The 27,176-nt window shown below is 41.1% G+C and overlaps 1 protein-coding gene across 12 annotated transcripts in view; it reads right to left on the bottom strand.

Annotated features, from left to right (window-relative positions):
- Positions 1-27,176, bottom strand: part of SAP130 (Sin3A associated protein 130) — a 99,796-nt gene that overhangs the window by 59,774 nt on the left and 12,846 nt on the right. For 4 of the 12 annotated variants that reach the window (XM_024979521.2, XM_024979531.2, XM_024979541.2 and 1 more), the window contains exons 5-14: positions 26,670-26,781; positions 25,523-25,647; positions 23,723-23,847; positions 15,562-15,721; positions 15,317-15,407; positions 15,008-15,112; positions 10,435-10,576; positions 8,158-8,279; positions 2,806-3,108; positions 1,821-1,998 (exon numbers count right to left, since the gene is read on the bottom strand). In XM_024979521.2, the coding sequence (XP_024835289.1) occupies positions 1,821-1,998; positions 2,806-3,108; positions 8,158-8,279; positions 10,435-10,576; positions 15,008-15,112; positions 15,317-15,407; positions 15,562-15,721; positions 23,723-23,847; positions 25,523-25,647; positions 26,670-26,781 (1,463 nt within the window). The remainder of the gene's footprint in view (positions 1-1,820; positions 1,999-2,805; positions 3,109-8,157; positions 8,280-10,434; positions 10,577-15,007; positions 15,113-15,316; positions 15,408-15,561; positions 15,722-23,722; positions 23,848-25,522; positions 25,648-26,669; positions 26,782-27,176) is intronic. The other 8 variants (XM_024979529.2, XM_059877669.1, XM_059877670.1 and 5 more) reach the window with 3 other exon arrangements.

Genomic DNA, 27,176 nt, shown 5'->3' with positions numbered 1-27,176 from the left:
TATCCTGGAGCCAGTGTGTGTCTACTGCACATACCGCGCCAAGCATTTTGTGGTTTGTTAAATCAGGAAACGCTTACTCTTCAGTTCTGGTAATTTACTATGATCCCTCCTCTTCCAAGGCAGGATTCTCCTCAACTGGTGCTTTAATTTTTTGGTATTTTCTCCCCTTTTGTCTTTCTGTTCTACTGAGAGATCTCCTCAGTTTTACATTTCAACTTCTCTACTGAGTTTTCAATTTCTGCTCTCACACTTCTAAGTTCAGGACACACTCTTGTTCTCTGACTGTTACCTTTGAGAATCATGGCCTTCCCGTCTGATGGATGCAGTTTTTTTTTGTCCTTTGAAGATGGCACTGACGGTGTCTGTCTCTGTTCATGCTTTCTTAAGTTTTTAGTTTTATTCTCTTTGCCTAGCCTTTGCATCTTTCAAACTGTCTTTTTCAGTGGTTTCTATCTTGTATTGTTAGAATCCCCAGCAGGCACCTCATATGCTGGGCTGCATGCTCATGATGGAGGAGGACTAAAAAGCTGATGGGATGCTCTGAGCTTGTGGCAGGGTTTGTCTACCTTAAGGGTGACCTGATCCCTGTCTGAAGGGTCCTTAAACCCCTAGTGTAGGTATTTTTAGATCCTTCCCATCGGGCTGATGGGCCCTAGGAGAGTAGAGTCCTCGTCTCAATTTCTCTTTAATTGCCAGGGTTGTGGCAGCCAAATGGGAGAAGTGGACAGGCAGTCTCAACACGCCATGCTGTCCAGGCCATCTAGTCTGCTTCTGGTACAGTGCCCTGTCCTCTGCTGCGCTGGCTGATCCTAGCGGGCCACCTGCAGAGTTCCCCGGGGCGGGGGGGCGGGGGGGCGGGGGGGGGGGGGCTGGGGAGGACGCACAGCACAGATCTGTTGTGTGGGCAGACAAGGCAGGGCCCTAACCACTTTTCAGAAGATTTCAGCCGAGCTTCCTTTCACCCTCAGTTCTTCCTGTTTCTGGTTCTTCTGAAGATTTACAATTTAAATGAGGATGGTTCTCAATTGTTCTCTGCAGACTTAACATCCACCATTCTCACTGCTAAGGGAGTGAGTGAGTGCTTGCCTATCTGCTTTCTAGCCTCCAAGTCTTATTGCTGTTGAGTCTTCTCCTATTCTCCCCATCCCTATATATTTATGATCTTTTAAAAAAGCCTCTTTACTAAAAGTTCTGTGGGGTTTTGACAGGAGGAGAAATTAAGAAGAGCATGTTCAATCTGCCATCTTCATTACAGGCTCTGCCTTGCATTTTCCTTGATAAGGTTACTTTATCATGAACAGACTTAGTATTTATTAAAAGACAAAGACTTGGATCTCTGTTTCACAGCAGAGCACGTATCTTCTCGCCGACGACCCATCAACTCAGAAGCTTCTATGACAACAGGGAACACTATCTGCTACTAAATCTGACCCTTAATACACTTACTTGGAACACTGCTTGCCTGAAGCTACAATTCATTTAGGATAACGAGGAAAAAACAGACAGCACACATTACTGTGCCTAACTAGATAGGCCCGAAAAATTCAGTACAAGCTAGGGGTTCCAGCATTAAACTCTCAGAACCACAGAGAACTCTCAAAGTAATTAATATGCAACAGATGTTTACAAACTGACACCCAACTGAACCCTGGATTCTTACCATCTTACAGTCTGAGCTCAGTAAGGCTCTACTGAACAACCTGGTCGGCAAGTTATTTTGGCAGAAATTGAGTTTGCTACAGCACTGGATTAGTGCCTACGGTTTATACCAATGATATCCAGAACTAGAGGTGTCATTTGACACTTCTGAGTCTACTCACCCATCTGTGGCAGGTTTCTTTCGGAGTATGCTTGGCCGTGGGGATGAGCCCTGGGCTGGAGCGTTGGTGCTCACGCTCTGGCTGTGAGTCTGCACCACAGTTGTTGCTGCTGGAGCAGCACTGAATGGGTTGCTGATAGGGTTGGCTACAATTGTGGCTCCATCCGCCAACACCACTGCTAGAGGACACAGAGGGGGCAGGAGAGAACAAGGAGAAGAAGGAAACAGAAGTAACATTACTAAAATGTCACACAAGACAAAGAACAATGATTAGACTACCACACTGAAGAGTACCCATGTTAGGACTTTCCAATTTCAAGCAGAGGGATAAGAACAAAAGCAGATGGCAAAATGGGAGAAGTTATAAAGCCTACTGATCAAAAACCACTTTTCTTTGCTCTACAATCATAATTACTAATAAATAAGATACATAAAGTACATACCATACTTCAAGAAATGTTCTCCTATAGATTTTTTGTAAAATATCACTGCTTCTCAATTCCTTAAGGGTACTAACATTCCAGTCTATCTTAACTTTATGCTTTACAAACAACTCCAAAAACAATCTTAGGAAATTCCTTGGCTGTCTAGCGGTTAGGACTCTGTGCTTCTAATGCTAGGGCCTGAATTCAATCCCTGGTTGAAGAACTAGATCCCACAAGCTACGCAGTGACCCAAAAAAATTAAAATGAAAAAGAAAATCCTAAAATGGAATGTAAATACTACCTTTGTAAGGGTGAATGTACCCTCTCAACTAAGAGCGCTTCTCCCCCCATGTAAATGCGTATTAAGCTATTTACATATGTAGTTTCTAATGCTTACAATGATCCTGACAGGTAAGTTCTAAGCAACTCACATTCCAAAGAGGAAACTAAGATTTAGTGAGGTTACTTGAGACCACAAAACCAGCAAGTGGCAGAACCATGATATAAACCCTATGTATCTTTTCTCTCCATACCAAATTCCATGTAAAAAATTAAAAGTACCTGAAGTCTTTCCTTCCGGCTGAGGCTGCTGGGTCCCTATTGGTGCAGGCTGAAGTCCTTGGGTGCTGATGGGGGTTGCTGAGTGAATTCCCTGTGTCCCGATGGGGGCTGGCTGGATCCCCGGGGTGCCAATGGGGGCTGGCTGGATCCCCTGTGTACTGATGGGGGCTGGCTGGATCCCTTGGATATGTCGAGCGTGAGATGCATCCACTGTCATCAACTGCATGGGGTTCAGGTGGACTGTGGATGCCACCCCTACTCCAGTCTGAGCTGTGATAGCAGAGTTTGGAGCCTGAGCTGAAACTACAAATGACGCAGAAAGTGACAAGAATGTTAGCTCTGATCGACCTAAGGAGAAAAACACTCAAATCAAAACAATTTTTCCACGTTCAAGATCTAAACTCTCAATTAAAAAAGTGCTATATAAATCTCTAAACACTGACGTTTTCTCCACCTTACTTTCTATTAATTTGAGATGATCTTTCTATAGAAATAGCATTAAAATGAGAAAAAAGCAATCATTTATTAAAAGCCAAATGTGAGCCAGGCAACTATGTGAATAATTAATACAAACTTTTGCGATCTATCCATGCCTCCTAGTCAAGAATCTTTGCTTTAATTGATAGAAGAACCACTATCAGAGGAATTTCTGAAATATAGTAGTTATTAATTTTAAATTCTAAAATATGCACTTAAGAGAACAATCAACCTGTCCTTTTTCAATCATCTACTGTGTACATTAAAAACTGACTCAACAACAAAACTGAAAACACAAACATTCCCAGGAAGAAACAAAAAAAGAAGAGATTTCTCACTATTTGTGGAAAGAAAACAAACAAAAGACTTTTCTTCTCAGAAAACAAATCTGGAAAAAGATATATGTATCTTCCATGTTCCCTGCAGCATTACTCACAATAGCCAAGATATGGAAACAAGCCATGTCCACTAGTGGATGAGTACATCAAGAAGATATGGTATATACACACACTATGGAGTATCACTCAGCTATTAAAAAGGAAAAAATCTGAAATACTGCTATTTGTGACAATATGAATGAATCACAAAGGTATTATGCTTAGTGAAGTCAGTCACACAGAGAATGACAAACATCATCTGATCTCACATACATATGGAATCTAAAATGCAGAAAATCACAAACTGAGCCCCTGGATAGGGAAAACAGACCAGTGGTGCCAGAGGCAAGGGCAGAGGGCAGGTGAGACAGGCTAAAGTAGTGAGAAGGCACGAATTTCCAGTTAAAGATATTAAGTTATGGGGATATTATGCACAGCATAATGATTATAGTTAAATATACAGTATTGTAAATCTGGAAGTTCCTAAGAGTAGATCTTAAAAAGTTCTCATCACAAGAAAAAAACCAATCTGGAACTGTATAGTGACAGATGCCAGCTAGACCTGTGGTGATTATTCTGCAATATAGATAAGTAATGAATCATTATGCTGTACATGTGAAACTAAGGTATGTCAATTACATCTCAATTTTGGAATTTTAGAATTTCTTGGCAGAAAAGCTACAACAAATCTAGACAGCATATTAGAAAGCAGAGACAACACTTTGCTGACAAAGGTCCATCTAGTCAAAGCTGTGGTTTTTCCAGTAGACATGTACAGATGTGAGAGAGTTGGACCATAAAGAAGGCTGAGTTCCGAAGAACTGATGCTTTGAAACTGGTGTTGGAAAAGACTCTTGAGAATCCCTTTGACAGCAAGGAGATCAAACCAGTCCATCCTAATGGAAATCAATCCTGAATATTCACTGGAAGGACTGATGCTGAAGCTCTAATACTCTGGCCTCCTGATGTGAAGAGCTGACTCACTGGAAAAGACCCTGATATTAGGAAAGATTGAGGGAAGGCAGAGAAGGGGATGATAGAGGATGAGATTGTTGGATGGCTCAATGGACATGAGTTTGAGCAAATTCTGGGCAATAGTGAAGGCCAGGGAAGCATGGCATGGCAGTCCATGGGGTGGCAAAGTGTCAGACACGATTTAGTGACTGAACAACAAATACTTCAATTTTAATAATATAATTAAAAATGTTTTATAAATGACAAATAAAAAGGTAAATTATTATTATGCATTAAGAATAATGAAGTGATAGAACATGTAAACTTAGAAGTCACTGTTATAGTACCATTCTTCCTTTGTAGAATACACACATACACAATTTCCAGAGCATTACAGTTTCTTCCTGAGAAGTGTACCCATGTTATTTCTGTTACACAATAGTTCTTTGGTCATTTGCCTGCTGTAGAACCTGTAGTCTAGTTACTACTACAAGCCTTTTTAAGACCCAATCTTATTTCACACTTTATATTCTCACCCACACCATGTGTGCATGCGTGCTCAGTCGTGTTCGACTCTCTGCGACCCTATGGGCTATAGCCTGTGACCCTATGGGCTATAGCCTGTCAGGCTCCTCTAATCATGCGTTTCTCCAGGAAAGAATACTGGAGTGGGCTGCCATTTTTCCTCCTCCAGGGGATCTTCCCAACTCAGGGATTGATCCTGTGTCTCCTGCATGGGCATTAAGGTTCTTCAGTACTGAGCGAGATCTAATCTTATTCCACACTTTGCATTCTTACTCACACTATGCTTCCACCAAAACAAAACCACTCTGGTTTTTCAAGCACATATTTTAGTTAATACTTTATTCACAGACAGAAATGTGCTTTTCTCCAGTCCTACCATGGCTCTGCCCTATCCATTCTGAAAGATGCTTCCCAAATGTCATTTCTTTTAGGAAATCATTCCTGACCTCCAACCCGACTTCTCAAGTAGAAGTAACCTCTTACCTCAGAAACAGCGTGGCTTTGCTCAAGTCTCTCTTGTGAGCTTGAGCATATTACAGTATCTTTTCACATCTCATCTCCTTACTAGACTCTCAGCTTGTTGAAAGCAACATCTGTTTATAAGTCAATTTTAAAACAGAGCTAGCATAGGATCTTACATAGAATTTCAATAAATATTTGTGGAATTAATAAATGCATGAATGAATAAACGAATGAATGAAATGGAAAACACCTCTACAACAAGTGAATTTTCAGGAACAATATGAGAGGGATCAATTCCTTGCAAAATATATAGATTATGTACCTATAGTCACACACATATATATACAGTTACATATATGTGCCGTCACTTCAATCATGTCCTAATCTTTGCAACCCTATGCACTGTAGCCCTCCAGGCTCCTCAATCCATGGGATTCTCCAGGTAAAAATACTGGAGTGGGTTGCCATACCCTCCTTCAGGGGATCTTCCCAGCCCAGGGACTGAACCTGATCTCTGGCAATGCAGGCAGATTCTTTACCACTGAGCCACTGGGGAAGCCCTATAGTTACATATAGTTATATATCTAGACTTATATATTCATCTTTCCACCTAACTTATAATAGACCAAAAAGATCTCATCTGTAAAAGCAACCAAGACCATGAACAACTGTTCTAATTACTATAAACTATACAGTAAAGTGATCCATATTTGGCAAGATCAGAGGCTATTATATACAAATTTTCCTGTTCTGTTCTTGACTTAAAAATATCTGTTTTAAAATAAGCTAATAAATTCACGGTCCTTGAAAACAGGATACTGTCAGCTGGTTTCTAAATGACTTATTCATCTGTGTCCATCCATGTGCAGACTTACACGTTTGACAAATACTACACTACCTCGCATCTGCACCAACAAGGATGGTTTGATACTGGAAGAAACAAAGTACTGATTGTGCTATTTATTTTTCTGTGTTAGTGTCCATCAAGGCTACTGCAGGGGTGAAAAAAGAATAATGTAGACACAGATGACTGGCAGGTTCCCCAATACTTCAGACAGTGTTCTTATGAAGGATTTTTACAATAAAAGTTTATACATAAGTGATAGTGTCTGCATAGTCAGCTCTAGCTCAAGAGAGCCTGCATGCTCTTTTCCGTTGGTTAGCGTTCAGAGAAATATATAGTGGTCATGAATGATTGATGCCTTCTCCAGAAACGTGAAACAACCACACTGTTAGGGAAGTATCAATGGGCTGAGCTAGTGGATGAAGGAAGGAACCTGAAGGCAAGTGATATTACTGATAAAGAGACTCAAAGTTTTCAGCAATCAGTGTAACACACAGACATGCTTCTACAATACTTTTAGCATTCCACTTGTGGCAACAATCAATTAAACAAGATTTTACTTTATAAGATTGCTAATAAAGAACAGTCATGAATTCCTTTTAAAAAGAAAATTTTTAAAAACAAACATTTCCTCCCCCACCCTCAGCAAAAAAAAAAAAATCAAAGCACACAAAAAATGTAGAGGTGGAGGAACCTGTTTTCAAAGCTGTTTAAACATCACAGTGTTTGAAAGCTTTAGATTAGCGCTGTCCAACAAAAATATAAGTAATACACGCAATTTTAGATTTTCCAGTAGCCACATTAATAAAATATAGGCCAAATTAATTTTTATGACACATCTCGTTTAACTCAATATGTCCAAAAAATGATAATTTTAAAATAACAATCTTACTAAGGGTTATTAGTAACGTGTTATAAATTCTCTTTTCCATATGTTTTCAAAATTCAGGGTATATTTTACTCTCAAATCACATTTCAATTCAGAGACTAAATTTTTATCAGAAATACTTGATTTCTATTTTGATTCCATAAAATCAGCAATTTTGCAAAAAGTAGCTTCATACTGCTAAGTTGTTCCAAACATATTTGAAATTTCTCTCATTTTAATTTAAAACAAAAAATTCAGTTCTTCATTTGTGCCAGGTCGGCTTCAAATGCCCAATGGCCACAGGCGGCCCTGGCTGCAGCCCCAGAGGCACATGAGAAGGACAACGGCCATAGTCTGACAACCTGGCTTTCTCAGGCCTAAAGTGAGCAGAGGGTCTCACGGCAAAAGATTATACAAACCTTGCAGTTTAAGCATTGTTTACTTTGGATTGGCAAAAAGAACGCTATTAACAAGACTGGATGGTGAATGTTGAGCATAACTGGGCTAACATTAAAAATACAACAAATAACCCATGAAACAGATGACCCATAAGAGTACAGCTTTATTCATTTTTAACTGCACTACCATTTTAAGGGATAACAAAACTTACCATAATTATCCTCAGGGTGGGATAAAATCATGCTAATATCACTAATAAGTAACAACCTTTTACAGTCATAGAAATAGTGATTTACAACCTTAAAGCTTTAGATTTCAGCCTTATCTGACTCTGAAAATTGAAGCTAGAATCATTAAATTCATACTAGTAATACCCACTGATCAATTTCTATCTCATTGCTTGCAAAAACTAAAATGTTAAGTCACCGTAACAGTGGGGTTCATACCTGGATACTGTCGAATGGTGGACACAGAGCTGGTGATTGGGGTGTAGGTGTGAGCAGCCAGTGGGTATGCAGAAGGTGGGTACGTTGGGAGAAAGTACTGGAACTGAACAGGAACAGATGGTCTACAGACGGAACACAGATAATATGAACCAAAATGGTCTACTTCCTTCTTTCCCTTCAAATGGTCCTGTTGCCTACAAACTCTTCATACTTTTAACTGCCTTACCAACATTTCTCAAGTTGTGTCCCCAAACAATTATATCAAAGGACACAGACCTAGAGAAAGTAGTATTTTAACATTGATGGACCTAGAGATTATCAATATTAAGTGAAGCAAGTCAGAGAAGACCAATGTCATGTATCATCGATATTTGGGATCTAAAATGATACAAAGGAGCAAAACAGAAATAGGCTCACAGAGGCAGAAAACAAACCTGTGGTTACAAAAGGGGCAAGGGGTGAGGAGATGTAAACTGGGAGTTTGGCATTAGCAGATACCAACTACTATATACAAAATAAACAACATGGCCCTACTATGCAGTGTAGGGAAACATATTCAGTATTCTATAATAAACCATAATGGAAAATATGGGAAAAAATGTATACATACACATATAACTGAATCACTTTGCTATATACCAGAAACTAACACAACACCGTAAATCAACCATACCTTGATAAAAACAAACAAAATATCCCCAAGCTGATAAGCGTTTCTAGGGGTGGGATGGGGAGGGAGGTGGGAGGGAGGTTCAAGAGGGAGGGGACATATGTATGCCTATGGCTGATACATGCTGATGTTTGCTGGAAACCAACACAATATTGTAAAGCAATTATCCTTCAACTAAAAATACAAAAATTTAAAATATAAAAAAATAAGCATTTCTATACACCATAATAATCAAACACGAGTATTTAAAAAGGATCCAATCATGAAATCACTGCATACACACTCTGCCTGGTTTTCACTGTGAGGCAGGAGACGTGAACCACAAATACAGAACGTGGGAGGCAGTGGGGTTGAACCAGAGGCACCCGGATGCACTCGTGTTAAAAATGCTATCTACTTCCTACCTCTCCTGCTAAAGGGCCTAGAAGAAATGACAATCCAGTCAAGATAAAAAGATCTAATGCCTAGATCTTGGTTCTAAATGATGAAAAGGAATCAGGGCTCAGAGAGATCAAGTTCAAGAGGAGCTACAAGTATTTTGTTGTGGTGAGAAGTAAGGAAGGGCTAGAATGACCAGGACAGTAAAACCCACAGGAACTAGTCCGAAGGGGCTCCCAAGGACCAACCTGGAGACAATTTGAGCATTAATACAGGTGACAGTAATGGATTATAATTATGATAAACAAAACCAAGTCCATGAGCCCATGTGGATTTTTAAAAAATAAAATACAAAACAAAAGAAATAAATGAGGATTGATAAAATTTCTCTACATGAGGATGCCAATCGATAAACATAAAGGAAATGATAGAAAAAAAAATCACTATCTTGCAACCATCATATTGCAAGCATCAACACATCCAGCCAATAATCAACAGAAGCAAAGACTACCGTGTAAAAGTTTACTGGGGAGTAGGATGTCTATAGTCTCAAGGTATTTCCACACAAATTAGTTATTTACAAAGAAGAAAGATATACCTTTACAGTAGAAAAATCTGACAAACATCAACTTCATGAAACAGTGTTGACACAACCAATGATGGGAGAACAGGAGAGCATGAGCCCTGTGGTATACAGCAACGAGAAGAGCTTATCCCCTAACGGCATTCAGCCCCAAACGCACAGGCTGAATCTAACCATGCGGAACAATCCAACAAGCGCAAACTGAAGAATATTCTGCAAAAACAACTAGCCAATCCATACTCTTCTAAAATGTCAATGTATGAAAGAGACTGGAATGCTAAAGGATCATTTCCGATGCCCATACTGTGGTTAAATAAGAACAGTTTTGTTCTCTGGAGGAAAATGGGAAATTACACTTAGGTATAAAAGGGTCATGATGCTGTCACCCTTACATTCAAAATGGCTCAAAATAAATTAAACCGAGAAATACACAAGGCAAAAAAAACAACAATACTAGAACATTCATCAGAAGGAGAATGAGTAAATACAGCACAGCTTCATTCATAAAATTAAAGAAATCATATACTGTATTGGATTTTCAGGGGTAAATTTGAAAATAAGGAAATATATGCCATATTTGTGGGATAATTTGTTTTACTGAAAAATCAAAACAATTGGTGACATGATGGGGTACATTCCCTCCTACCTATTATCACTGCGGGTTTCCATGGCCACAGGATTTGGAGAGGCTCGATGTCCTGAAATGGGAATCAGGCTACTCCTCTCTGCAGGGTAGTCAGGCTGGATCCGAGGAGACGTGTGTGTGATTTGCTGAGGCACCACCTTAGCTACAAAAAAGTATCATCCAATTACATTACTACTCAAATGCTTCTACTGGCATGCTGAAACATTCTCGGTCAGGAACAATCTTAAGAATGCAAATGTTAATAAGAAGCCTAGATACTTAATCAAAATAAAAAATGAAAAGATGAGTACCTATGGGTTCAACTGAATTATTTCAATCTGATAATACACTGATACATTCACAACTGTTACTTGTCAAAGCAGGGTTCAATATTAATCAGATCAGATCAGATCAGTCACTCAGTCGTGTCCGACTCTTTGCGACCCCATGAATTGCAGCACACCAGGCCTCCCTGTCCATCACCAACTCCTGGAGTTCACTCAGACTCACATCCATCGAGTCAGTGATGCCATCCAGCCATCTCATCCTCTGTCATCCCCTTCTCCTCCTGCCCCTAATACCTCCCAGCATCAGAGTCTTTTCCAATGAGTCAACTCTTCACATGAGGTGGCCAAAGTACTGGAGTTTCAGCTTTAGCATCATTCCTTCCAAAGAAATCCCAGGGCTGATCTCCTTCAGAATGGACTGGTTGGATCTCCTTGCAGTCCAAGGGACCCTCAAGAGTCTTCTCCAACACCACAGTTCAAAAGCATCAATTCTTCGGCACTCAGCCTTCTTCACAGTCCAACTCTCACATCCATACATGACCACAGGAAAAACCATAGCCTTGACTAGACGAACCTTTGTTGGCAAAGTAATGTCTCTGCTTTTGAATATGCTATCTGGTTGGTCATAACTTTCCTTCCAAGGGGTAAGCGTCTTTTAATTTCATGGCTGCAGTCACCATCTGTAGTGATTTTGGAGCCCAGAAATATTAATACTTTATTACAAACATCGGCAAGCGGGCCCTTTCCCCCTGACTTGGCTTCCTGGAAACTTTTTTTTTTTTAAAGGAGAAGACTTAAAAAAAAAAAAAAGTGAATACAGAAATGGCAAATACTTTTGATTCTTCTCCAGGGCCCTTAACCAATTAGTAATAATGTAGCTAATTAGTAATGAGATTATTTCAAGCTCAGTTTTCTCATCTATGAGGAAGTCTTCTTTAGATGACCACTTTATTTTTAAAGTCTCTTTGAGTGTCCTGTGATTTTGCATATTTTATGGCAAAAATAAAAATAATAGTTTTCAAATTTAATTCCACCTGTATAAAGACCCAACCACAGCAATGACAGGCACACAAACAGCGGAGACTGGGCTGGCATCAGCACATCACCCAAAGAACAGCACACTAAGCACCAGCTCCCCACCCCCGCACCCATGCCCAACTAGCTTCCAAGGAAGGCAGCTGGGGAGTCTCTGCAGGAAGACGGTGGGATGCCCAAGTTCACCACTGAGGATGGCCCTGATGTCTAATGCAGACAGAAGTTGGCACGATGCGCTTTTCATCAGTAATAAGTAGAGTCTGTGCTGAGTAAAAAGCAATTAAGCCTTGTTTTGTCAGTATGCCCATAAAAGGGAGGAGAAAAAATAATGCTTCCAATAGGGAAGTACCTGTCATTTGGTAGAGTAGCTAAGCAGAGGTTGGTTACCACAAACACACACATGAAAAATATTTTTACTTTTTCCTAATTAAAAATGTCTTCAATTATTTAAAAAAAAAAAGAAAAAGAAAAACCCTTCAGGAAAATCACAATGCAGAATTCATAAATTGGGGCTATTTTCAAAGATGATTCCTGTTTTCTGAACACCATGATCACCTAATCTGAGACGACTGTCATGTGTAGAGAAAAATAAGGATGTCATTCCACTGGAAACAGGCATTTATGGCAGGAAGGAACCCTATGCTTACGGTTAATCAGACTTTTTCCCCTGATCCAATACTTTCCTAGTAATAACAATGGCTGAATCCAATACTTAATCTCACCTGGAGAAAGCAAGTGACACAGAAAACACTCAGGTGGCTTTAATACACCTCTTATGCCCCTAACTTGAAAATCAATACTCCGAGGGTTCTTATCAGGTATCCCTTCTGAATCGAGACACTTCTATACACGGATCCTATTATGATGTAACAAATATTTGGATTATTACACAAGAGGAAAACAAAACTAGAGCAAAAATCCTGATGGAACTTAGACAAAATCACATTAAGTGGCAGATGTTTAAATCTGTTTGGACACGTCTGTCAAATGATTTTCATATCTAGAATTTAGTAAATGGTGAAACATCGAAGATAAATGAGCTAGAGAATATAACCACAGACTACAGTTAGAGAATGTAACTGCAAATACTCAGAAGAGGCAGAATTGGTAGGTTCAGCCAAATGAATGAAATTTGTCTCCTAGTACTTTTGGTGAGTTTACTTCCACAATATTACTCTTAGGAAGATAGAGTGACATTAATAAAAACTGATCTCTAAGTAATTCTTCACAGAGAGGGTTCAAGACACAACCAGAGAGCCCCTCCAGGGTACACAGCTCCTCTTTACTGGTCTGATTTTCTTCATAGCTACACATTCCCTAGTGAGACTCTCGACTATAAAATGAAAAGAAAGGGCTTGGCTCTGACTTTATACAGTGCTGAGGATGACTGATGACACTGTTAGGTGCAGCCAGAAAATAATCTGAAATGGCAACATGGAACAGTCAGCGATCTTCTTCAACATAAGCGCTTTAATGCTAGATACGCCACCCCCAAACTTCACAGAAGTGATGTTAAATTCAGAGGGGTGGGAAAGAAGTTTGGGCTCTCTAATGCCAAGCCACAGTGAGCAGGAGCGTGAGAAAGACCACAGTATCCTCTCGCTAAGAGCGTGCTGTGGGGCTGAGCACCAGTTTAGGGGCTGGCACTCTGGCTTCTCTGAAAAACGGAGCAAGTTTCCTGGGTCCTACCGATATTCTGGAAATGTGCCCTCAAAGTTTGCTACGAGGGCTGTGGAAGCTCTAGCCTGTCACATGCACAAAGGAAGGACGCGGGGAGGGAGGGCCAACCTCAGAGCTGGGACACAGCAGGCTAGGGAGTCACACTTGTGTGTCTGGTCACCAGGTCTCTACTTTGAAAAGCACAGCATGTTATAAATACAGCAGCTGTCTCGTATCTTTAGGAGTGAAGGAAGTAAGACGGCACACTCACTGTTACAGAACCAGGGCACAGTCAACACTACCAACCTGAAACCTGTGACTTGTGGGTTAAAGAGGGGCGTGTTCTGCCGCACACACCACAGTTTCTGCTTTGGAAGCTCTGAAGTGAGCTATCAGCTCTGAGGACCGGTGTTGGCAACTCGCGGGCCAAACCTTGCTGTTGCCTGTTTTGGCCCATGAACGAACAATGGGTCTACATTTTTAAACGGTTGGGGGAAAATTAAACAGAAGAATATTTTGTGACAGGTGAAAATGATATGATATTCAAATTTCCATGCCCATTAAACGTCTTACTGAAACACAACCACACTCTTTTGTTTACCTAGGTGGCTTAGACGGTAAAGCGTCTGCCTGCAATGTGGGAGGCCCGGGTTCGATTTCTGGGTCAGGAAGATCCCCTGGAGAAGGAAATGGCAATCCACTCCAGCACTCTTGCCTGGAAAACCCCATGGACGGAGGAGCCTGATAGGCTACAGTCCATGGGGTGGCAAAGAATCGGATACGACTGAGCGACTTCACTTTCACTTGTCTATAGCTAGGTGGCTGTACACACCTATGAGGCCTGCAGAACCTGAGGCATTTATGATCTGGCCCTATGGAAAAAGCCTGCCAATCTCTTCTCTCCATCACTCAAGTCTGGCTGCCAAAACCTTAACAGATGTTTTTCCTGGCCACACTGAATGGCTTACAGGATCTTGATTTCCTGACCAGGGATCCAACCCAAGCCCTGAGAGTGAAAGTGCTGAGTCCTAACCACGAGACCACCAGGGAAATCGCTCAAAGATTCTTAATAATGAAAATATACACATATTTAAAGGGGGAATAAACAAAGCCTGGAAGGAATTTTAGGGTGGTCATGAAGTACTCTGGGTGTCACTCAAGACAAGAATCTTGGGGAAGTGACTTGAGGTTTACCATTCTTCCCACTGTTGCATCACCCAGAGATTTTCCCCGAACAACCTATTAGTGTACAAGTTCCTTCCATTCCTGATTTTTGCTTCTTTCTTGCTTTTCCTATTGTTCCTCTCAAACTTTTACCAGTGAAGTTAATTTATTTTTTAAAAGGTACACATAGAAGAGGCAAAGTTTGATGAGGAAGTCCACAGTGGAGTTAAAATAGTTTATTTTGAGCTCTCAAAGACTGTTACCTTTTCTTGCTCTACCATCAAAATGCCAAATCTGTATGTCAAATAATATTCAAAGTTAAAAGTCAGCGTTGCTTTGAAAATTAACAATAAAAAAAAAAGTCAACACTAACCATCTATATGAAGACCCAGTCAGATGGACTGAAAAATTCCTTGTAAGCGTCTGTCTGCACATTGCATGACACTTACCAACTGGTATGTTTGAGGTGGTCACGGCAGTAGCATGTGACGAATGTGAAGGCATTGTCATGGTAACAATTGTACTTGTTGGAGCTTGTGTGTGTGATACTGATCCTGGAACAAGAGAGAAAGGGAAATTCTTCAACAATGGCCTCTGTGCATTTATTACATACTCTCAAAATCCCAAGATTTTGGGAAAAGTTAAGAGAATTTTTCTAGCCTAATTCTCATTCTCTGCCTGAAACTGAGAAGTAAAAATGGAACCCACAACTTATGCCTCCTCCTTACCTGGCAGAAAGAGCAGGGTTGCTGACTTACCGGCCGTGGTTGCAGAAGGAATGGTGTTGGTTGCCAAAATAGGAGCTACTGTTGCTGCAGCCACTGGTGTGCCAGTACTGAAGATCGTTTTCTGTGTGTGGAACAGCCCACAACACAATTATAAACAAGAACTTCTCCCACTCAATCTCCTTTAAAAGCAACCATTCCCTTCAATATTGCCAGGCTTTAAGCCAGACTTGCACAATTCTGGTTTTAACCCACAGAGTATACAGATGGCTCTTCACCTCTGGTTTTACCTGCGCCATGGTATGCAGCTGCTGTTTTGGTGTTCCCAGCGCAGGGTGAGATGGCAGTGTGATTCTTGTTGTCACATCCCGTGACTGGGCAGGACGCTGAATACTAATTGCTGCAGACGGTGGATGCTGGAGAGACAGAGTTGGCCGACTGGGAAGACAGAAAAGACATGACAATCTATGACTTTTCTCCAGACATAATGCAGGCAGTCTTGTGTAAGATCAGTCAGAGTTTTACTTTTTCACATGTCTATGAAGTCCACAGGTGAACCAATAAACTTAACTGTCCATCGATTTTCTCTCTTTAAACTGCCATAACCTTTCATCTGGAAAGGTATCAAGATGTGTGCGATCTAAGTCGCTTCAGTCGTGTCCGACTTTTTGCAATGCTATAGACTGTAGCCCGCCAGGCTCCTCCGTCCATGGGACTCTCCAGGCTAGAATACTGCACTCAGTTGCCATGCCCTCCCTCCAGGGGATCTTCCCCCTCCCAGTAACCAAACCCATATCTTTTATGTCTCCTGCACTGGCAGGTGGGTTCTTTACCACTACCACCACCTGGGAAGCCCACGAACCAAATAAATTAATCCTTAATCATCTGAGTATCTTCAACATTAATAATCAACACTCTCTGACAACCTCGAGCAAGTATTATTATAATAAACACACTTCACTCTGTGAACAAAGTGAAGATAAGGTTCTAACTGTTATGAGAGAAGATTACAGAAAACCCTGATTAAAAGTTTAACCTTGATCCCTGAAGCACTTCTTTCTTCCCCCAGTTTTATATCATCCCTTACCACATGATAAAGTTACAGTTATGAATACCTAATTGAAAAGGATATCAACACAGACAGCATGTCCAATTAAGTGGCAGCAAGCTACTGAAATTACAAAAATGGTAAGATAATTGAAGCTGAATTCCAATTAGAGAGAGGGAGAATGGGCTATTTAATAAATGATGCTGGGAAGACTATGTAGTCATTTGAAAAAAATAAGACTGAATCCCTACCTTCACACAATACACCAGGATAAATACGAAAATAATGAAAGGTTTAATGGAAAAAAAACATACACATGAAAAAAATATAGAATTTTTTTATAGCCTTGGAGTTGGGGAGAGCTTTCTAACAATCTAACAAAAATTTGAGATTTTTGGTCTCAAAATCCAAAAGCTATAAAAGATCAATGAACTTAACTCTAAACAAATAAGCAAACCTCCTAAAACACACTACAAGCAAAGTATCATAAAGACTCATAGATGAAAGTGTAATCTTAATATACTAACAACTCCTAGAAATCCAAGAGAAAAATAACAGTCCAATAAAAAAAGAGGCCAAGGATATGAGTAGGCAGTTTGCTAAAAAGAAAACAAAAATGGCCCCTTAACAAAGTGCAAAGACTCTAAGTCTTAATCAGAGGAAGAGAAATGTAATTTAAAAGACACTGATATAGCATCATTCACCTATCAGATTGGCAAAAATCCTCAAAACTCACAGTGTACTCTGTTGTTTAAGCTGTAAGGGAACAGGAAATTTTAAATATTCTAGAGGCAGTGTGAATTGGTACAAACCCTAAGGAAGGCAATTAAGACAGAGGTATCAAAATTACAATCACATTCACCTTGTGATCACTTTTGGGAATTTATCCTACAGATTTCTTGCACACATGCATTAGGACCTAAGTATAAAGTTATTCACTGTAATATTATTTATGATAGTATAGGACAGGAAACAAACCTCAAATCCTTTTATACAATGGATCATCATATTGGTCCTAAAAGAACAATGAAATTCCACATACTGAAAAAAAGTTTCAATATATGTTGCCATAAATATATATATATATATATATATAAAAACCAACCCAAAGAGGAATATATGAATTATGAGACTCACACGCAGCTAGCTGCAGTAAGAGAGCAGCTTAGGAATCCATGAATTATACAATTTTGGGGGTAAAAGGATAAAAGTTAAGAACTGCATTTGAGTTCAACTGCAGTTATGAAACACTAGAAGGATACCCCCAAAGCTATTAACATGTTACCTTACAAAGGCAAAGGGAAAGGATCACAGGAACCTAGCAGATGGGGGATAGAGGAGTGATACTCCTTACTGCACACCTTTTTATGCTTTTGGAACCATGTGAATATAGATTAGGAGGAAGAAAACACGAAAATTTAAGCTGTAAAGGTGATGTGACTGGGATCTCATGTATCCAAACTAAGCAATGGTTTCACCATAGGGATCCTCTCTCAAAATGCTTTAAAATCAGACCTGGTGGGATATTAGTGAATGGGTTTACAAACTGAATTTAAGAGATAAGATCCAGTATAGTTCTTCAAAGTGAGGAGTATACTCTGACCCAGTAAACCAAAATGGTCTGTAATAGTGGGAGATGACATTAAAGTAGAACCTGGACCCTGACCAGTTTCAAGATCCAAGAGGCAAGGCATGAACTAGGACTTGCACAGATACAGATAAGCTCCACAGGGCAACTGTGTGGTGAAACTCAGGAAGAGAGAAACTGCCATTTTCAGCAGTGTATTTTCATTGGCAAGAGAGAAGTAATGGCCAAAACCCCTCAAAACAGCATCCCGAGTCTTCAGGAAAACTTCTAACCCAGTACAGAGCTTGCCTATAAGAACCAACTACAGACGGTTGGTTGGTCCAGAGTAAGTTCATTCAAAGATTAGGATTCAGAAAAGCAGCAGCACAGTATCTACTTAAAGATGGTGCAAGAAAAAAGGTGGACAGAAGTGAGGGTGTCCACTGTAAATGTTCTCACCAGGCAGATGGAAACTGTGCCATGAATTAAGGAAGTGAATGACATACCTGCTACTATGGAATGAAAACGCAAAGCAGAGACCTAGGAGCTCACTGGAAGTGACGACGAGACAACAGAAGACAAAATAAAAGGGCAGCACTTGAGAGAGAACCAGAAAAAAAACATTCAGCTGTGTCAGGAATGAAGGCAGAATTAGCAGTAGAGCTTGAGACACAGTGCTGAGGGTTTGGTAAGGGGCAGAAAAACCATGAGAAGAGGAAGCAGTCAAGAGAGGAAAAAAATAGTTTAAAAGGGTTAGACAAGGAAGTCATGCAAAAAGATCCAACAAGCACATCATCAGATGTTCCTCCCCACCCCAAAAAATAGAACAAAATTGAATAAATATAAAAAGATACAATTCACAAAAACTTTCATAAATACAGTGTTATGGTGTAGATTAAAAAGGCACATCATATTCCAGAACAAACCGATACATAATGGTAATGGTGAAACATGTCCTAATAAAGTTCTTGAAATTCAAAGACAAACAAGGTTAAAAAAAAATCAGGCTATAGACTACGCAGCTCTAGAAAGCAGAGGGAAAATATCTCATGAAAATACTCATGGAAAAAAATACAGAAACCAGGACTTCCCTGGTGGTCCAGTGGTTAAGAATCTGCCTGCCACTGCATGAGAAACAGGTTCAACCTCCGCTTTGGGAAGACTGTACATGCTGCAGGGCACCCAAGCGCATCTGCCACAACTACTGAGCTCACACTCTAGAGCCCAAGAGCCGTAACTACTGCAGCCCGCACGCTCCAAAGCCTGTGCTCGACAACAAGAAAACCCACAGCAACGGGAAGCCTGTGCACCCCAACTAGCGAGTAGCCTCTGTTAGCCCCAACTAGACAAAGTCCATGTGTAACAATGAAGACCCAGTACAGCCAAAATGAATAAACAAGTAAATAAAATTTAAAAGAAAAAATAACACAGGAACCAAAAAAGTTCTTTATCTGCCAAACTATTTTTTAAGTGTAAGGATATTCATCTGGGAAACAATTTAGAGCATGTGAAAATTCAAAATATTGGATCTACAGATACAATATCCTTTCGGCCCTTGGCAAAAGAGAATAAATTTTGTTCCAGTAAGTGATGAAGAACAACAAAAAAATGATCAAAGAACTGGCAGACAGGACTGAATTTATTTAACAGATGAAGACATACCACTTAAATTTCTTTGGAAATTTCCTTTCTTTTTCCAGTTCTTGAACTAATTTAATTATCTTCTGTTTATTGGATCTTTTAGAGTACGGTAGAGTTCAATGAAATCATCTGGGCCAGGTGATTTTCTGGGAGATAGTGCTTTGAAATTTTCTATGTTTTTCTATGGAAATCGGTCTGTTTAAACTTTCTGTCTCTAGAATTTAAGTTTATTTGGCTGAGTCGGGTCTTAGCTGGGGCACGTGGGCCCTTCATTGCATCATGTGGATCTTTCATTGCCTAGTTATGGCACACAGGCTCAACAGTTGTGCTGTGCAGGCTTAGCTGCTCTGAAGCATGTAGGCTTCTAGGTCCCTGACCAGGGCTCAAACGTGCATCCCCTGCATGGCAAGATGAGTTTTTAACACTGGACCACCAGGGAAGTCCACCATCTATCTCTAGAATTTAAAGGGAATTAGACATTAGAATTGGTTTTACAAAAGGCAGAGGAACCAGAGATCAAATTGCCAATATCCGTTGGATCATCGAAAAAGCAAGACAGTTTCAGAAAAACATCTGTTTCTGCTTTATTGACTATGCCAAAGCCTCTGACTGTGTAGATAACAATAAACTGTGGAAAATTCTGAAAAAGATGGGAATACCAGACCATCTGACCTGCCTCTTGAGAAATCTGTATTCTGGTCAGGAAGCAACAGTTAGAACTGGACATGGAACAACAGACTGGTTCCAAATAGGAAAAGGAGTACGTCAAGGCTGTATATGTCACCCTGCTTATTTAACTTATATGCAGAGTACATCATGAGAAACACTGGGCTGGAAGAAGCACAAGCTGGAATCAAGATTGCCAGGAGAAATATCAATAACCTCAGATATGCAGATGACACCACCCTTATGGCAGAAGGTGAAGAGGAACTCAAAAGCCTCTTGATGAAAGTGAAAGAGGAGAGTGAGAAAGTTGGCTTAAAACTCAACATTCAGAAAACTAAGATCATGGCATCTGGTCCCATCACTTCATGGCAAATAGATGGGGAAACAGTGGAAACAGTGGCTGACTTTATTTTTGGGGCTCCAAAATCACTGCAGATGGTGACTGCAGCCATGAAATTAAAAGATGCTTGCTCCTTGGAAGGAAAGTGATGACCAACCTAGACATATGAAAAAGCAACCGAGACATTGATTTGCTAACAAAGGTCCGTCTGGCCAAGGCTATGGTTTTTCCAGTGGTCATGTATGGATGTGAGAGTTGGACTATAAAGAAAGCTGAGCGCTGAAGAACTGATGCTTTTGAACTGTGGTGTTGGAGAAGACTCTTTAGAGTCCCTTGGATTGCAAGGAGATCCAACCAGTCCATCCTAAAGGAGATAAGTCCTGGGTGTTCATTGGAGGGACTGATGTTGAAGCTGAAACTCCAATACTTAGGCCACCTGATGTGAACAGCTGACTTATTAGAAAAGACCCTGATGCTGGGAAAGATTGAGGGCAGGAGGAGAAGGGGACGACAGAGGATGAGATGGTTGGATGGCATCACTGACTCAATGGACACGGGTTTGGGTGGACTCCGGGAGTCGGTGATAGATAGGGAAGCCTGGCATGCTGCAGTTCATGGGGTCGCAAAGAGTCGGACATGATTGAGTGATTGAACTGAACTGAGACATTTGAAATTTATCATAGTTATGGATCATTTAAACAGAAAAAAATCATTTGATCATTACAGTTTATGTCTGTTTAACTCCCTAGTGCATTTCTAATGCCTAGAGTAGTGACTGGCTCAGAGGGGGTATACAACACATATTTGTTTTATGAGTGAAGAGATAGTGTTATATGCTGAAAATATACCTGACAAAGTTCAACATCCATTTTTTTAGTAAAAACACAATACACTGGAAAAGACAGATAATTCAACATAGTTTGAAGAAAAAAATCTAACCCTGAATTTCATCACACCATCTGAATGTATTAATTTTTTAAAGGTGCTATAAAGTTAACATGAATAACACATAGTCTATTTTATAGTGGGCAATTATATCTCTTTGTACCTCAGACAATATAGTCTATTACCAAAAAGTAAAGTGTCTTCATTTTATTGAAAAGGAGACTAAGGATTAGATTAACTTTAAAACTTGCTGAAGGTTACACATGGAGAAGGAAATGGCAATCCGCTCCAGTGTTCTTGCCTGGAGAATCCCATGGACAGAGGAGCCTGGTGGGCTACGGTCCATGGGGTCACAAAGAGTCAGACACGACTAGTGACTGACACAGAAGTCACTAGTAAATGACACAACTAGCAAATGACAGAGCTAGTGGTTGAAGTTAAGTCCTAGGCACTTTCCTGCATTTAAGTGTCACTGTCTTCAGAGTTCTATTCCAGGCCCTCTTCTCATTGTATTTATTCCCCCTGGATAGACTCAGTTACCTAAAGCTTCACTACAGCCTGTATTAATGACGTCAAAATCCTGTATCTCAGGCAAAGACATCTCTTCAATAACCTATTGCCACAGCCGCTTGATTAATCATTTCACAGATAAACTCAGTATCCCAAAACTCAACCTTCTCTCTAAAATCTGCTTTCTTTCCCTTGCCTCCTTTTCATTTACTTGGTCAAACAAGGAAGAAACCAAGAAGGCACCTCAAACTGTTTCCAACTGATAGACAAGTCTTACAGATGGTCTCTAGTTCTTGACATCTCTGCTCTACACGTCCACTACCCCTTCTTTTGTTCAGCGAATCATTTCTTGTTTACACTGCCGAAAGCCCCTTCCCTGGCACCCACATAAGCAATGGCAAGAATCAAGAAAGACCACTAGAATTCTGCATGCTCCCGGGAAGACTCACCCTGCTGCCTTCCCCCATGGCCCTCCAAGCATATTAATGGTGAAGGCTGTGAGGACAAATAACATCGTGTCTTATCCCTACTGAGTCATTCACAAAAAACACTGGTGGGCATCCCTCACTGACCAGACTCTTTCCCGTATGGTCTGTAAATCAACTGTACTATCTTCATTTTTCAAACATTCAATCTTTCCGCTATACCCTCTGGACTCACAATTGGTCTTTAGCGAAATCCCCTATATCCTCAACCTGTTCTGTGAATATATCCCCTATCTTCCTGCCCTAATGAATCTTGGTCTTCCTTTGAGAACACCGCCTCCCTCAAAAGACCTCTCAACTGGAAGCCATTTTCTCTCTCAAAAACTTCTTCCTTATCCACGCTTTCTTCCTAAATTATATCGTCCAGAACTCTTCCATGGACCCCAGATTCACATGTTAACTTTTCTCAACATCTCCACTTGGGGGGCTCAGAAGTCAGCACAAATGTAAAATGCCCCAAATCAAAGTCTGGAATTCCTGCCCCAAACCTGCTCCTCACATTGCTTCTCATCTCAAGTTAAGGCAACTCCACTCTCCCAGCTGCAGAGCCAACCAGTGCTGCCATAATCCTGACTGTTCTCATTCTCCCATAACCCCATACGTAATTCCTCAGAAACCCTCTTGACTACCTGCAGAATTCTATTCAGAATCTAACTATGTCTTCTCACCTCCAACGATCATCTCTCTGGATTCCTGCCATCCCCTTCTAAACAATGTTTCTAACTTGGCCTCCTCGCAGCCTACTCTCTCCAGCAACCAGGCTGATCCAACTAATTCAGATTATGGTGATGCTTTGCTCCAAACTCTGCTAAGGCTTCCCTGTGCTGTCTCAGGGCCTTTGCTTTTACTGCTCCCACTGCCTAGAACACTCTTATCCCAGACGGCTCATTTACTGTATCTTTCCATTTTCTGTTCAAATGTATCCCTATCAACAAAGCCCTCCCTGATCACCTTATATGAAATAGTAAGCCCCTTTGCACTGCCTACCTGTCACTCCAAATCCCATTTGCCTTACCTAATTTTTCCCCAAAGCACTCTCTGCCACCTGAAAAAACATATATTTTTCAGTTGCATGTCTCCAGTCACAGTTTCAAAAAGAGAAACTCTATAAGGGCAGGAATTTCTTTTTATTTGTTCATGGCTTTAACCTCAGTATGGAGAACACTACCATGGCTCATTAAAAAAAAAAAGCACTCAATAAATATTGAGTAGAATGAAGGAACGAAAAAAGGAAGAGAAAAGAGGAGATAAGAAGGGAAGATGACAAGATGGCTGATCTTCAGATCCCCAAATATACCTAAGTGTGGAATCAGTGGCATGGGCTGCTGTCGTAGTAATGACTGGAGACTGAGCTCTGGTGGCTGACACGGTTGCTACCACAGCAGGAGGGATGGTATTAGAGGTGGTCACAGGTGGACGAGACTACCAAGAGAAGAGAAAAAAAAATACTTCACTTAAAAAGCGAAATAAAGTATGCCAAACACTACAAGTATAATGTGAACCCTGGGCCTCTAATAAGTGTGTTTATATCCAAATGAAAGTAAACTCTAACCATTCTCATTAAGGAACTCTTTTTAAGAGATAGGCTGTTAGAAGGCGAACAGTCAGAATTGTCCAAAAAAACCCAATTCTGACTGGACAGTACACAAGTCCCTCCTTTTCCAATATGACCAGATTCAAAATTCTGTCCTACTATTAGTACAAACTGGAAGCTAACCCTTCAGCTCTGGTTACCACAGATCTGGTGCTGGTCCGAGAGTAGACACTTTTCATGACTATGCAATCCTTCACAGAACTAGATGGAACTGCTGGCTCGCACGCTAAAAGTGAGTACCTGGAAACAGCATTCTTTACCCGAGGAAGATGCAGGTCCCAGATGCTCTCATGTGGATATACTTCCCTTACTCCTACGTCCGAGTGTCAAATCTTCACCTGCAGACTAATTCCACGCTGGACTGCCCTTGTCTGCTGTCAGCTCCATCAGCTGAGCTCTAGAGCAGTCCCTCTCTCCTGATCCTGACACGTGCAGGCAGCCAGGCAGGCTCTGTCCACTCCTGCTCTGCTCCTCACCTGCAGACCTCTGCCCACTGCCCTGCTCTTACGGTCTGTCGTCTCACACTGGGTCTGCTGCACTGTCTTCTCACTCCTGCTCTGCTCCTCACCTACAGGCCTGCGCCCACCGCCCTGCTCTTACCGTCTGTCGTCTCACACTGGGTCTGCTGCATTGTCTTCCTCACTAGCGAGCGCCTTACCTTGGTTCTCTTCTTTTTCCAATCCTTCCTAACATATACTTCTGGGGCCCTAGTCTAGTCTCCAAATGTTTTTCATTAGCCAGCAAGACCTTTTGTTTTAATGTGAATGCTCTAGGCTAGATATCGCTTACCCCACCTTCTAATCAGCACTTTCCTGCACTATCTTAAAGCTGTTTCACACATGCTGCCAGCCTTGCCCCTAAAGGCACTGAACTTCCATGTTCTGTATATAGTTCAGCCAGATTAAACTTTCAGAGATATTTCTTTGATCATCTATCACTGTATTTAAAAAATGAAGTAGCTCTCTACCGTGTAAAAAACCAAGTTTATACTCTTAAGAGTCTCAAATTTAGAGACATGGTACCACACAGTATATTTCAGTAGTACTGAGGCCACAGATTTCCTTGAAAAAAGTGGAAAGGCATGGACCGTCTTCTTCAAAACAGATACGTATGTGCATAAAAATGTGCTTAAAAAGTTTACAGGTTCACATATCCCTATCCAAATTAGAATTACTTAGTTCTAACTAGTGTTTACTCCACACTGTGTACAACCAACCACCAGCTTTCTTGCCTTGTTCAGAACACTGCTCCCTTCACTCCCTCTTCACTTCTCTGAATCCCCACTGCCACACCCATCCCAACAGAAAGCCTGGCCTCCCTACCTCTCTCCTAAATTCTCACAGCAGACCACATGACACTGTATATAATTCAGCCTGCTCTACATCCTGGCAACTAGATCGAAAGTCACTTAAAGTTTAAGGACTCATGCAGTGCCCAGCAGAGCGAATAGCTCAGAGCAGGCCCTTAACACTTGCTGGCTGACTCCCCGCAGCCCCGGCGTGCCTGGATGGGCTGGTGGATGATGTGCTGCACTGCTGGCTGAGCTGCAGCAGCGTTTGGCAGCTGCGAAGTGGGTCTCAGGACCGTGGTCACTTTAGAACTGGACATCACTGCAGCAGCAGCTGCACCTGGAGAAAGAGCAGTTTTTCATTAGTATGGCGTCTGGGCTCACAATTTAAACAGCTGCAATTATATCCCCCAGAAGCTCAGTAGGTCAGTATTTTGAGTGTTTTATGTGTATTTCCCATTTCATCACGTAAGAAATTATTAAGAAAATGTGCAGTCAAGGCCCGAAGTTGAGGTTAACAATCTGTATTGCTTCTTTGAGGATGTTCTTCAGTGAAACCGGCTTTTTGGTCTAACTACAGGTGTTCAGCAGTGCAGCACAGCACAGTGCTGCTGCCCTGGTTTAGGCCGAGGCTCCGGCAGGTGCTGCTGCCCTGGTTCAGGCCGAGGCTCCGGCAGGGAAACCACCGGGCAGCTGCATTTGCATGAACCACCACCGCCCTGCACCGTCAGTGCCCACGTCAGCACAGAGAGGGCACATGTATTAGTTTTGACCTCACCAGCCTCCCCTGCAGTATCTGAACTTCATCCTGAGAACCACTAAGGTATGTTAAGAGAGAGCATCCACTAGCATGCTTCTGCCAAAATAATTTCATCCTCTCTCATAGGCGGTGACAATTTCTGACCAAGTAGCTGAAAACTCTCACTAAACTTAATACTGTAGAAACTATTAGAATGTAATGCTAAGAACAAATTCAGCTTATTGCCAGATGAACAAAGAGATCTGAGTAACCATTTCCACTAAACTTCAAAAATGCTCAGTATTAACATTTGTGAGTTATTTATTAAAAAGGAAGACCACATTTAGATTACCATAGCTTTTAGGAGCTCCTCATTACTAAAGGACAATTTTTAGACCATAAAAAACCTGAATTGCTTTAAGTTTACACACAGACACATACTTGTTATTACTATAATAAGCAACTATTAGACCATGCTAAAAATGTGCATTTATCTAAGTTTATTTTTCCTGTCCTGCAGCTTCAAAAAGCTCATTCTGGATATGCTTTGTGTTACCGTATTTTTTACCAAATGTACACCTGTCATTGCCTTTCAAGAGTTTCAACAAAACACGCAGCCTTACCTCGAGGTAAATGAGAAGCTCCAATGTGAAGAGGGGGCCCAGGAGCATTGCTGCGGATAATAGACATCTGTACATTTGTGGTCATGATGTGATGCAGGTTACTGGGGTGTCCCTTCAAAGAACAGGATGGGATGTTATTTCCAAGTGTCTGGTCTTAGCCATGAGTGCTTAGACATTGCTTCTGGGAAGCCAGCTACCTCTAAACATGGGCTGGGTTGCTCCTTGTAGATAGTGAGCACCCAAGGGATAGGACGTTAGCTTTCTTTACACAGCACACTGCACGATGGCCTGGGCCAGCAGGCACGTGGTGACGGGGGACCCATCGGCTGCCTCGGGTCTAGCTGCTGCTACATCCCTGTCACTGATGACACACCTGACCGAATCCCTGCAGACACCCGCGTTGCCAGCAGTAGTCTTTCTCTATTTGTTTTCTCTATCTTGTTCTATCTTCTCTATCTTGGCCAATAGCTTACTTCTTCTTACTCTCACTATTTCCTCTGCATGCCA

Source organism: Bos taurus, chromosome 2, assembly GCF_002263795.3.
Source record: "Bos taurus isolate L1 Dominette 01449 registration number 42190680 breed Hereford chromosome 2, ARS-UCD2.0, whole genome shotgun sequence".
Classification (NCBI taxonomy): domain Eukaryota; kingdom Metazoa; phylum Chordata; class Mammalia; order Artiodactyla; family Bovidae; genus Bos; species Bos taurus.
This window is presented reverse-complemented; position numbering and strand designations above follow the sequence as displayed.